Source organism: Barbus barbus, assembly GCF_936440315.1.
Source record: "Barbus barbus genome assembly, chromosome: 27".
NCBI lineage: Eukaryota > Metazoa > Chordata > Actinopteri > Cypriniformes > Cyprinidae > Barbus > Barbus barbus.
Genome location: NC_136755.1, coordinates 10,140,764 through 10,154,413, shown reverse-complemented (window position 1 = coordinate 10,154,413; position 13,650 = coordinate 10,140,764). Strand labels below are relative to the sequence as shown.

General features: G+C 37.8%; 1 protein-coding gene across 1 annotated transcript; it reads left to right on the top strand.

Annotated features, from left to right (window-relative positions):
- The first annotated feature begins 55 nt into the window (after nucleotides 1-55).
- LOC306846949 (serine/threonine-protein phosphatase 1 regulatory subunit 10-like) lies at nucleotides 56-13,256 on the top strand. Its single transcript, XM_079380669.1, has 19 exons — nucleotides 56-78; nucleotides 261-571; nucleotides 5,071-5,186; nucleotides 5,287-5,373; nucleotides 5,455-5,590; nucleotides 5,684-5,735; nucleotides 5,826-5,912; nucleotides 6,046-6,177; nucleotides 7,247-7,352; nucleotides 7,503-7,606; nucleotides 7,717-7,820; nucleotides 7,926-8,085; nucleotides 8,178-8,321; nucleotides 8,503-8,749; nucleotides 9,288-9,363; nucleotides 9,483-9,698; nucleotides 9,777-9,912; nucleotides 10,685-11,047; nucleotides 11,130-13,256. The coding sequence occupies exons 3-19, from the start codon at nucleotides 5,080-5,082 to the stop codon at nucleotides 11,252-11,254; spliced, it is 2,382 nt and encodes a 793-aa protein (XP_079236795.1). The 5' UTR covers nucleotides 56-78; nucleotides 261-571; nucleotides 5,071-5,079; the 3' UTR covers nucleotides 11,255-13,256.
- Nucleotides 13,257-13,650: the final 394 nt, after the last annotated feature.

Sequence of the window (13,650 nt, the reverse complement as noted above, 5' to 3'; positions counted from 1 at the left end):
CCCGGGATGACGCAAAAAGCGTCAGAACTATATATACCGAGTCCCACCCTTTCTCGAGCATTCCTGGATTTGTCTGAGGTAAGTGTCATATCGGAGGACGGTTCTCCATCTTTTTGCGATTTAAACGACGATTTTTATCCCAAAGTTCGGCTACCACATCAGTTTTTATCGGCAAAACGACATTTTAATCGTTGTTTGGATTTCCGCCGCCACACATTCGTTTTTCTCTAACGTTTCTTTGTGCTGTTGTTTCGTTTCAGGTCCGAGTCGGTCTCAGTGAAGATCTGGCGTCGAGGATTTTTCAACTGTGTGCGAAGATCAAAGCCCCAAAAACTCATTTTTTCTACTCGAGTAACGGACATTCGCTTACTACTTTTTTTTGCTCCAGATTGTTCAAGAAGGAAAAGCTCAATTTCAGCCACCACAATCCCGCCCATTATGCCATTTTTCAGCTAATAATGCTAAAGTCATGACAGTTTACGTTCTCTTAAACTGTTAAAAAGCTGAGAATTGTTGCTGTTAAGCACAATATATTAATAGCAACCCGAGACGCAGAGGAGAGGTATTAATAGTAAGTGTTCTTTCAAACCAATTTGAATCGAAACTACGTAACAGTTGTCTGTGTTGAAATTGATTCCAGATATAAATTCCTATCTGTATCGAGCGAGGCGACCTAACTGCGCCACAGTCTCTAGAAGCAGAGCATGCTGAGATAAAGCGAGGCAGAGCTAGCTAGTGTATGAGCTCACACCGCAAAGACCGAGCAGCGGCTTCAACGCCCTGCTTCTCTTTGTGTGTGAGACGGAGCAATCCTAATGATTATTAAAGTAACGATAAACCACCGAATAATAAGCTAGCCATCGCTGATCATAAGCAATCTGTACATAAAGATTGCCATAGGCAGAGCCAGGAAGTGGGACTTTTTTTTATTAACCGCATTCTTTTCAGAGGAGAGCTCACTGGAACAATCAACGCAATCTGCACATAAAGATTGCCAAGTGGCGCCTGTGGATTTAGCCGAACGGAGAGAAAAAAGAGACTGAATGCAACATTTTGTTCATAATAATGCCGTTAGATGTTTTTAGTTGGCGGAACTGGCTACCCGTTGAGCTAGTTTGGTGAAATAAACCTCCCTAGGCAATGATAATTTTAAAAAATGCATAGCAGTCTGAGTATAAAGATTGCATTTTTTTGTGTTCTGTGCTTAACGAGTGCGTAGATAGTATTATTTGTCGACTTTGCTTTAAAATGGCGGACGGGTTGTCCTTTGCTCGGATCACTCGAGGCAATGGTGGCTTTGTTTTTGTGACTGGATCTACGGGAAATACTGTAGTTCGGAACGGATGTCTCGCGTCGCCATCATCCCCATATACAGCTCGAGGTATCGTCTTAATATCCGTGAGTCGCTAGCGGGGTAAATATAGTAGCACTTTGTAAACGAGCGAGACAAATGTAAGGCGGGGGGAAATAGCCGTTGTGTTTTTAAAAACTTGTTGGGAATTCAAAGATGGCGACCAGACACCCGTTCACGAAGACAAGTGGTTAAAGATAGTGGGCGTGGTTTACCGCTGACTTCAGCCAATCAGGGGAGCCGCAGTCGGCTCAGGGCGAGCTGCTATATGAGAGAGGGAGACTTCGACAGATGGCAGATCAAATCCCCCTGTGGCCACTATTGAGCAGATGCATAAATTCATATTACTGGCCTTTAGTGAGACCAACACTGGATGCTTTGTGTTGACGAGCTCTAACACAAAACCATCGTGCTATTTTGCTTAAAGGTGCCATCTGTTTATGTTACACTCGATTAAAAAGTGAAAGTAGGTTGATGAACTTGATCTATAGTTGATCTGTAGGAAGAGTCTTATACAGGACAGGGTGGGTGTAATGTAAAAGCTAACAGTGTGTTTCTTCACATCTGCATTCCATCAGAAACCTGACAGATACAATGTTAATCTTTTCTTTCCAGTCAATGTACAATCTTGTTGACTTGTTCTTGTTATGATAACTGTGAGTTTCCAGGAATTGTGTGTATTGTTCCGTGTTTAAGGAGGTCGGTTGTGACTTTAAAAAGTTCTTCAACAACAGTGTTACGGGTAAGACAAAACCTGATTTCTCACACGATCAAAAGTGAGTAAATTCTAACTTTTTCGACATTAGTAGACCATTTTCACTGTCTTGGAAATTATGTAGAAGCGTTGCTAAACACTTGCATGCTTAACAGTCGTAAAAATCGATATACACTCGGTGTATATATATTTCTATTTCATGTGTAATTCGCCCCGTTGTTCATTTCCTGCTGTAAGTTAGTTGTTTAGTCTCGCCGGTGTCCAGTCAAGTGTGCTGTAGTGAGAGGAACTGAAGGCAGAAATACTCGCTGTTGCTCCGCGTGGGCAGGGCAAGTGACGTCTCTCTCTCTTTCTCTCTCTCTCTCTCTCTCTCTCTCTCTCTCTCTCTCTCTCTCTCGACCACAAACACTCTGCCCTCACCCGTCTCTTTGTAATTAACTTATCTACGTCAGATATTATTATCACTCGCATATATCCATCTCATTTTTTCTTATATTCTACTTGTTTCTGTATTGTAATATATCTTGATCACATTCGATACTTGCATTTCTTAGTGCTGCGTGGCAAATACACCGTTTCTGTACTTGTGTATGTTTAGAAATAACCACATGGTGGCGACATACAACTTCGAAAGTCTTGTGCTCAGTCGCACTAAACCCCTTAAGTTAACCCTTAGTGATAATACACTTGTTTACTTAAGGAGTTTCTTGCAACTGGATATTGATCCATAAGAGTAAAAAGTCAAGTCTTTCCTTCATTATATATTTATTTCCTGATTTGCTTTATTAATTCAAAATTATATTAAAGTTAATTTAACACTTATTTTGGACAAAATAATTGGGGTAATATGTAATATTACATAATAAAGAAAAATTTAGCTAATACAGCAAAAAATATAATGAGGGACTAGACTCACTAAGGCACATCAAAAAATAATTTTGTGAATTTTTTCCCCCCTACCTAGTGGTTCTAGACTTCTGTATACATAAAACATAAATAAAAAGGTCCAGTTAATGCACTGATATTTAAAAACCTGCAGTTTTATTGACAAATTTTTAAAGCTTACTGTTTAAAAGTATTATACACATTGGTCCTACTTTATATTAGGTGTATTTAACTACTATGTACTTTCAGCAAAAACATATATATTTTATTACTTGTGTATTTATTTGGTGCATTGTACTTATTGTGTATTGCAAAGCATTAAGGTGGAAAACTGGTAAGGTTAGGTTGGGGTGGGTTTAGTGGTAGGTTCTGTTGATGCAATTACAAAATAATTACATGCAGATATTTTTAAAATATAAGTACAGTGTAAAAACAAGTATGTACACAATAAGTGCATTGTATCAAATTTGTAATTTAAGTGTTAAATTAAATTGAAAGACACTTAAGCTAAAGTGGGTCCTACTCATTTTAAGTCCATCAACCCCATAGCAATGACAATTGTGGATATGGGTAAAGTCTTTGTAATATTTTTTTCATGTATTCGGATTTTATCATATAAGTGTAACTTTATAATATTGTAAAGTGTTAACAAACATCTCATTTTATTATAGGATCTTTCATCTGTTGATGTTAGGTTATAGACAGATGGATCACCGCAGTGTCTAACAAGGAAGGAAGAAATAATATTAATGCCAGAGTCCCTGTATGCTTTACAGCTGATGTGTGACAATGCTTTTCTGATAAACAAGAAAATCCAGTCAATCATTTGAATACTTTTACTGTGCCCTCTCTAGTTTTTCTTGACATACTTGTGATAAATGTTATTAGTTGTGCTACAATTGAACTTCTGGAGGATTACAAGTGTCATCACTATAAAAAATTACTTAATTCCTAATAAAAGAAATGATAAAAACTATGTTTAACTCTTAAGTGCATTCTCAAATTTTAATTTGGTATTTTCTCTTATTTCTGCTCTTGTGTAATTATTATTTAAATTATATAATAATCTGAATGCACATTACTGATCACAGCCATTATATTATTTTACATGTCCTTTGTACCTGTGATGTTTATTATGGGTAATGTACGATGTATATAAAAAGCAGGTGGGTTTAACACGGTGACATGACACATGTAATATAACATTTTACTTATATGTTTATCTTTCATCATTTCAAATTATGAACTACATTATGCAGCGCTCACATAACCAGTCATCCAGTTTGAGTTTCTCGTATAATTAAATAAGTGACAGACTTATTCAATTATTCTAGAAGATGGTTACATGAACGCTGTATAATTCAGTCTGCAGTCAGATGTTAAACTATAACAGTTGTACCAGCTGCCTGTTCCAGTTTCTAGTAACAGAAAGTCCAGTAAATATTCACAGTCCACCAGACATCATATATTAAACATTTTATTTTTACCAGGAAGGATCCTTTGTAGTCAGCTGGAGTATAATATTTATTTTTTGGGGGGGGTTCTAGTAATAATCTAAGTCCCACCTTATTTTACAATAACATAATTTTCTAAGTGATGAAACATTATGAATTTGAGAACCAACTGTTTGAAGTAGTGTGTTTATTAATGAAGACGTGACTTTTTTACTTTCTGTTGTTGTGACAGAATGGACACAGCTTGTTCTGTGGTCATGATTGCACTTGTGATTTCAGATCGCATCAGGTGTGAGCCAGAAAACTGATCAGATATCCGTATCTGATTGAGTACAGTATATAAAACATCTAGAAGTTTCTCTCCGTTCTTTGAGTGCATACATGCAGAGTTGACAGCAGCTGTTCTGTCATGTGACCATTTTTGTTCCCAATGTCTTCAGAATTTGTTGTTTCAAAGTTATTTCAGATCCACAGTCGCCTTGCTAAATGTGCGTTACTAGGAACTTTTCAAAGATTCAACATTGTCCTTGTGCTGTTCCAGTGAGCTCTCTTGAAGTGCCATGATCTCATTATTTCAGTATTGACTGGGTGATTTCATGTCATATCCAGATTTTCCCCAGTGGCGTAAGCACATGAATAACCCCTGTTTTCTCTCCCTCTGTCAGTCAGCAGCTATGGCCGTGGGCCCTGTGGACCCCAGAGAGGTGCTAAAAGGAGTTGAAGCTCTGCTGGGGAAGGATGGAGAGCTACGAAGCCTTGAGGGAGTTGCTAAAGTCTTCAGGTGAGACGCTGTACCAGTTTTATTTTCTGGATACCTTCTAAAAAGCCATTCATTCCATTAACCTATATTATTTCTAATATATTTTCCTCTTTTCAAACAGTCTCATGAAGGCCTCGCATAAAATGGTCAGCAGATGCATGTATCTGAACATCTTACTGCAGACAAAATCACATGATATACTTAATCGGTAAGAATGATATCCATCAAAAGAAACATTTGAAACATTTCTGTTCTCAAGGTAATGCTTAACTCTATCTCTTCTGCTTAGGTTTATTCGAGTTGGAGGCTACAAGTTGTTGAACTCTTGGCTAACCTACTCAAAGACCACCACTAACACCCCCCTGCTGCAGCTCATACTGCTCACCTTGCAGAAACTCCCCCTGACTGTGGACCACCTCAAACAGGTACTTCCCCACACCACGGCCCATAAAACTCACACGCACGCCCCTGCAGTCTTCTAACACCTGTTCTCTGTCTGTCGTCTTCTCTCCTGCTAGAACAACACAGCCAAGCTGGTGAAACATCTGAGCAAGAGCGGCGAGACAGAAGGTAAGAGCACATGTTCTATGAATCAATGCCAGACAGTCTGCTTACTGTCTTCCAGAGCTCAGGTTTGAACTCTTCCTCTCTTTCTCTCAGAGCTGAGGAAGCTGGCGTCAGTGCTGGTGGAGGGCTGGATGGCTATTATCCGCTCTCAGAGCGTCTCCAGTGGAGCGTCACCCAATGGTAGGGTTTCCAGTTTACATTGTCTTCTGTCACTCTGTTTTTTGTTAAAGTAGACTTAATGCACTTTTAACAGGAATTATTAGAAAGTGGGGTTCTCATTATTGGCAAATAACCCAAGTCTGTTTTCCATCAGACAAGAAACGGAAAAGGGAGGATGGAAAAGTACGTCCAGAGGTGAAGCCCCGAGAAAAAGGAGCAGATGAGGAGAAGAAGAAAGACAAACCAAAAGCTTATGCTCCAAGTCACGCAAAGATCCGCTCTACAGGTTAGTCACCAATGTTATTTTATTATAATTTATATAACATTATAGTATTTAGTTATTTTAATTAGGTGTTGTTATTATATTTTTATTATAGTTTTAGTAATTTTATGTTTTCAGTATTTATTCATGATTTTAATTAGGTTATATTACATTTACATTTTTAATTTAAATTTTGTTTGTGACTTTTTTATTTTTTTTTAAATATTCCTATTAAACTTTTTTTTTTTCTAGTACTTTAAATTTATTTCAGTTAGTTGCCAAGAATGCAACATTTATTTACTTTTTTGTTTAAGTTTAGAGGTTTTTTTATATAAATTGCTATATGCATGTTTTATTTTGTTAGCTGAAACTGTTAATATTTAATTTTATTAACTTTATCAAAAACAGTTTTGTTCAGGTTTATATTTATGAATATTTTTTAACATTTATTATTTATTATTATTATATTTCAGCTATTTTAAAACACTATAAATGATTTGTGTGTGTATGTATGTATGTATGTATGTATATATATATATATATATATATATATATATATATATATATATATATATATATATATATATATACAGGGGTGGACTGGCCATCTGGCAGACCGGGCATTTTCCCACTGGGCCGACGTACTTTTTTGGCCCGGGCCTATACATCTTGTCATACCATATTTGTCTGATCGGCCCATAAAACTCTTAGCAGCCTATACTTTTATTTTCTTAGTTGAAATTGGGCTGACCCAATCACATCTTTAAACAACTCCCCTTTTGGGCTCTCTCTCTCTCGCTCACACACACACACACACACACACACACACACAGTGGTGTATTGTAACGAAGTAATAATACTTTGTTACAATAATAATAATACTTATTATTTTGATCGTATGTAGTAGGCCGGTCTAGGCCAAAATGCCAGGGCCGATTTTTTTTTTTGTCCCAGTCCAGCCCTGTGTGTATGTGTGTGTATATATATATATATATATATATATATATATACGTATATGTATGTATGTGTGTGTGTATATAACACACTTTTAAAAATGATCTGTTTACATTTGCTTTAAATATCGTGTCTTTAGGTTTGGAGGTGGAGAGTCCAGCTCCAGTTCCTGTAAAGAAAACCCCCTCTGCACCCCTGCTTGGAGACAAATACAACATCAAGCCAGCTGTTCTCAAAAGACCAAGGTAAGTGGACACACCATGTTCTCTTGAACAGGCACATGGAATCCAGGATCGGCCCCTTCTCATTTGATTCATAATTTGAATGAATTTGAATGCAGTTTTACTTCGGAGGGTTTGAAAATTAATCATTTAACTCTGACTTTGTTCATTCAGCACATCGCCAACTGATGCACCACCAGTGGAGAAGAAATACAAGCCCCTTAACACCACCCCCAACTCTGCCAAAGAGATCAAAGTCAAACTGATACCTGCACAGCGTGAGTATGCCCATTCAGCAATATGAGCAGTATGATTATGATAATCTGCAAAAAAGGAGACTAGAGTTTCCTCTCCGACTGGTGCTTAATATCCACCATTTTCCTTTTAGCGATGGAAGCAACTGGATTTTTGGATGCCCTCAACTCCGCTCCAGTGCCTGGCATCAAGATCAAGAAAAAGAAAACAAAAGCAGTTTCCCCTACCACTAACAAGGTGTGCCACATCAGACAACCCTCATTTGTGTTTATGCTTCATGGATTTTAATTTTCTCCAGACCTCCAAAATCACAAACCCACTCATCTCTCTTGTGCTCCACAGCCCTGTCCGTTTGATGGCAGGCCAGAGTCGTATCCGGGTACAAAGGCCAAACCGTCTTCCCCTGAGACGCCCTCATCTCAGACACCTCCTCATGAGAACCAAGACCTGGAGCAGCCCGGCACACCCGTGCCCACAGAGGATGCTGATGCAGTGGAAACCGGTGAGTCCAGCTGCATAGAAATTGGCCACAGCCTCACTGAGAGCCGTATGAAAGAACAAAAGAATTTAAAATGCCTTATTTCATGTTTTAAGGTGACAAACCCAATGCTCTGTCTGAGCCTCGCGGTGAGGAGGAGGGTCTGACTAAGAAAGGAAAGAAGAAGAAAAGCGTTCGGTGGGCGGAAGAGGATCATCTCAAAGAGTACTTCTACTTTGACCTGGATGAGACTGAGAGAGGTAAAGCAACACTTTCTTCACTTACACTGCAGTTTAAAAGTTTGAGGTCTGTAAGGTTTTTCTCTTCAATAAAAAATACAGTAAAATAAATAATATCATTACAATATAAAACTATTAATATCTGAAAATACTTGTGGGATTTGTTCAATAATAATCATCACTCTTTTTTCCTCTATCTCAGTGAACGTTAATAAAATTAAGGACTTCGGCGAGGCGGCTAAGCGGGAGCTGATGATGGACAGGCACACGTTTGAAATGGCTCGTCGTCTTTCTCACGACACCATGGAGGAGAGGGTGCCCTGGACTCCTCCGCGACCCTTGACCCTCATAGGCAGCCTGGTCATTCCTGGTTCCAGCAGCAGAGAGAAGATGATCCAGAGAGACCGAGAGATGGGCATTCTGCAGGAGATCTTCCTCAGCAAAGAGAGGTAAGACAAACTTTTTTGCCTTTTTTCTTGTAGTGTGTCATGTTTAGTGATTGTTCACAGCATGAAACTACATTTAATGCCCACAATATCGTGTATAAAAACTCACATGTAGGCTAGGAATCCATTTGGATTTGACTGGATCATGAAAAGTGGGCCATATTATTTACTACTTAGAATAATATGCACAAATAGTTGTATTAGTATTACTTATGTGCTATTATGGTTTTTTATAAAAAAAGTATTCTCAGTTTTCATTGTAATTTTAGTTTAATTTTTAACAATTGTTTTGTTTTTTGTTTTTTTTCTCTGTAGGTTTATTTATTTATTTTTCTCCTGTTAGGATTTTCTTGTATTTTTTTTATCTATTAAAAATAGGATTTTCATCTAATTTTATTTTAGCTTTAACAAAAAAGTTTTTAATAGATGTTTAAAACCCTTGCACAAATGAATCCTCCACATTGGTGAATAAAGTAAATAGGGCTAGAACTGTCTTTAGGAGCTTTAAATGGACATACATGGTTTGTTTCCCTCTCTGCAGTGTTCCAGACTGTCCTCATGAGCCAGACCCTGAGCCGTATGAGCCCATGCCTCCTCGTCTCATCCCACTGGATGAGGTAAGACAGCTAATTACCTTGTCATATGCTTTCCACTTCCATTTTTTTTTTTTTTTTTTTTTCATTTTGAAGTATCAAATGCGGCATGTTGATGACCTCTTTCCTCTGTGGTGTTGTAGGACTGCAGTATGGAGGAGAATTACATGGAGCCCGCTGACGCTGCTGCCTCCGGCGGTTCTTCAGGCTCTAATGAAGGCTCCAAGCTGCCTCCTGTTCTAGCTAACCTCATGGGAAGTCTGGGCAACAGCGGCCGCAGCCCTCAGGCACAAGGCAACACCCCACCAGCCAGTAACAACCCCGCTGTTAACGTGCAGGAACTGCTCTCATCTATCATGGTAAGATTTAATGGATATGTACATGTTATTTACCATGAGAACGTTACCATTATTTTAAGCATCTCCTCTGGTTTTCAGGGTGCTCAGGGATCTAACCAATCTCCAGAGGACCTGATCAAACAGCCTGATTTCTCGGATAAGATCAAGCAGCTTTTGGGCTCCCTGCAACAGAACCAGAACCAGAATCAGAACCAACCTCCCAATGCTCCGCCAAGTACGTGTTTGCTCTCTTTCAACTGTTTTCATCGCTATTTAGTGTTGTTTATATACTATTGCAATATTTATTCATATTTAAAAACTTTTCTTTTGTTACATTTAAGTTTTAGCTTTTTTTTTTTTTTTTTGCTATGTTTTTTAAATACTTTTTATTTTAGTTTATTTCAGGTTTAGTTGAATAATTTTAATTTTAAACTTATTTTAATATTTTTACTCTTAATTGTTTATTACAATAATAAACAATCTTTATATTTTATTTAATATCGCAATTAACCAAAACGTTAAGGTTTTAATTTTATTGATTTTATTAGTTTTTTCAGCTTTAATTTCAGTTTTAGTTTCAGTAATTTCGGTACTACTTCGTATTTATATCAGTTAGTTGCCAATCAGTATTTCTAATGAAGTTTTTGTTTTTCATTTTTATTATTATTATTATTATAATATATCATTATTATATTACAATTTTTTTTTTTTCTGATTTATTTCAATTAACACGTTTTTGTAATTTTGTAACATGCTTTGATAATTAATTAATTAATTTATTTTTATTTCAGTTTTAAAGTAATTTTTCACAATTTTATTTGACTTAATTTTCATTAGTTTTTTTGAGTTTTTTTCATTTAATATCTTTCATTTTATCTCTGATTTATTGCGATAAACTAAAGCCTTTTATTATTAGTTTTAGTTAACCATAACAACATGCTTTGTTGAGGAATAACTGCATGATGGTTAAGCAGCATATTTAATGTTCTGTTTCCCTCATTTTATAGTGAACACGGGTCTGCTTGGCCATGGCCCTGGCCCTGGCATGAACATGAACAACATGCCGATGCCCATGAATGGTGGCTTCCCTCCAAACAAGCCCCCTGGACCACATTTTAACCATCCTCCTCCTCCTCCTCCCCACGGCCACGGCCCACCCTTCAACGCTGGCGGCCCACGCATGATGGGTCCTCCGCCTGGTCCACAGGGCCGCGGGGCGGACAACGGCAACTACTGGGGCGACGACTCCATGAGAGGAGGACCACACCGGGGAGGACACTTCCACCGGGGGAGAGGGAGAGGAGGAGATCCGGGCTTCAGAGGACGAGGGGGACGCGGTGGACCACGCGGGGGACACAACAACATGGGTGGTAAGTTTGACCACCAAATGCCTTTTAATTTTCCAACATTTAAAATGAGCATGTAAATAACAATCTTATTGTTTAATTTCAGACATGTCAAAGAGGCCAGTGTGTCGCCACTTCATGATGAAGGGAAATTGTCGGTATGAAAATAACTGTGCGTTTTACCACCCCGGTGTAAACGGACCACCGCTTCCTCCCCAGCACGGACACTAACACACCAAAAATTGCTGTTCCTTGAACTCACCACTAGTAGGCAACAGGACTCAAAATGAGCCTCGTGGACAGAAACTGAAACGGGACGTTTGCGTCTGTGACAGCACAATCCCACCTGCTTCCTCCAACTGTACGGTTGCTTCATTGGATCTGAACATTGATATTTCTTCTCCATTTTACACTACTTTCCCTCATCTGGAAAGCTGTGAGAAGATCTGAGATCCTCTATGAAGAGACAGATTACTTGACTTTGCGGCCTACATGTAAATAGTGTTTCCTGGATATGCATATTTTTATTGTGATTCTGTGTACCACTGACCTGACTGCTAAAGATTGTACTACATAACTCTGTAACCACTAGGACACGATGTAAATAATTGTCTTCAGCCAGTGGCATACAGTTCCTTAAGATTCTCCTGGTGGCCAAAACCCAAGATACTAGATGTGCAGTTTTCTAAATTATAATTCACACATCAGTGAATGAAATTGACACTTCGAAAAGTTATTACAGCACAGAACTTTTATTTTAAGATTTTCTGGTTGAATTCAGACCCTCTGAGGTTGCCGTTCTGTTTGATGTTTTATTTTCAGGTTTCTATTGAAGAGGGAGAAACCGTACTTCTATGAAATGTGTAGATACTTTCGAATTTCCAGATTTTCCCTCAGTTGGCATGAAAAGTGCCTCACATGTGGTCCTTGTTTTTTTTCAGTCCACGATTTTTAGTTTCAAAAATACACATAAATCCGCTGCACTGAAATGTATTCTTGAATTGGCATTATGTTCTCTTTTTGCCCCGAATTGGAAATGCTATGTACGCGAGGGGTTAATACTATTCAGAACTGCTACCTTTTGCATTTTTGAAGTCCCATTGAATACTTGAATCGATACTTTGTGATGGAAAGTGATCCTAGCCTGCTAAAGAAATATCAACTGTTCTGTGTAGTGTGACAATCAGGAGAATTAGTGATGATTTCCTACTTGATGTTGTTGCTATGGCTTGATTTGCTGTGCATTCATGTTCGGACTCGTGTGGGTCTGTCCTGCTCTATCAGTGTTCAACTGAGCCTAACCTGGGCTACAAACCACTATCATCAAGGCCAAATGTATTCATGTGTTTTCTGTGAAAACAGTGGCCATTGTCTCTTGTGGGACTCGATTTTCTTTTTCTTTTTTTGTTGGATTTACTATTTTCCCATGATTTTATTTTGATACAAGTCAGATTTTTTTTTTTTTTTTCTATTGTTGTCGGAGAGATGTCTATGTGCCAGAGCGCCGCATAAACACAATAAAAGGCACATTCAGAAATGTAAGGTGTTTTTCTACTTGTAAATTAATAAACATTACGAAATTCACCGGAACGTGCTGTTTTCTCTCAAATTAACTTTTATTTTCGGAGCAAGTGTTAATGTATAATGACCACTCTCTCTCAGTGCCTGTTTGCTTTTTTAGCCTCTAAATGCCTCGTTGTTTGAATATGTCAAACAGCGTTACGTTAGGATTCTACGCAATCCCACTGAATTTTCCTCCCTCTCCCATGGCAGTCCGGTTAAATCGCTAACAGTTCTTTGCGGTGCGTTTGCCTTCCTGTCTGTCAGATCCGTGTTCTCAGGGCGAAGTCGGTGCAGATGGCTGCTGGAGTGTGTGCGATCAGGAGTGGTCTGTGCACCCAGCCCTTAAGGACAAATATTGACTTCGGCTTCATAGAATTTCTGCCTGCGTGCAAGGTGCAGGAAGGATCATTTAGAGTTAAGGACACCTCAGCAATTCATTCATCCTATGTAACGTTCATTTCATTTTTACAAGCTTTCAGTGTGTCCCCAGCCACTGTACAGGAAAAATGTTACCAAAAAAAAAAAAATCTAGATCTTTTCTGTGTATAAAACATCCAAGCAGTTTTGTGATGGTGATGCTATACTAGATTGCTGTTGACAAATGTTCATCTTTTATTTCCAAGGACTTAATCTGTTTGTTTAATGTTTATTTCAATAAAAGAACTAAATCAAACAAGGTTTTTAAGATGTATTCAGACAAGTAACTAATTTTGGTAATGGGTGCAAATAAATGTAAGTAAATGTAAAGATACTATTGTGCAAAAGTTTTGGGGTCAGTGAGATTTATTTTATTTCAGCAAGGACTAAATTGATCAAAAGTGACAGTAAATATTTACTAAATATATTTATGTATTAAAAGCAAAATTATGTTCTATTAGTAATAATATATAATAGTTCTAAATCATATTTAAATTATACAAAATATTTATATGACAATATTACATAATACATTACAAAATGAATACAATATATATTTACAGGTACATCTAAAACAATTAGAATATCATGAAAAAGGTCAATATTTTTTGTCACTCATTTGAGAAAGGGAAACCCATATATAAATC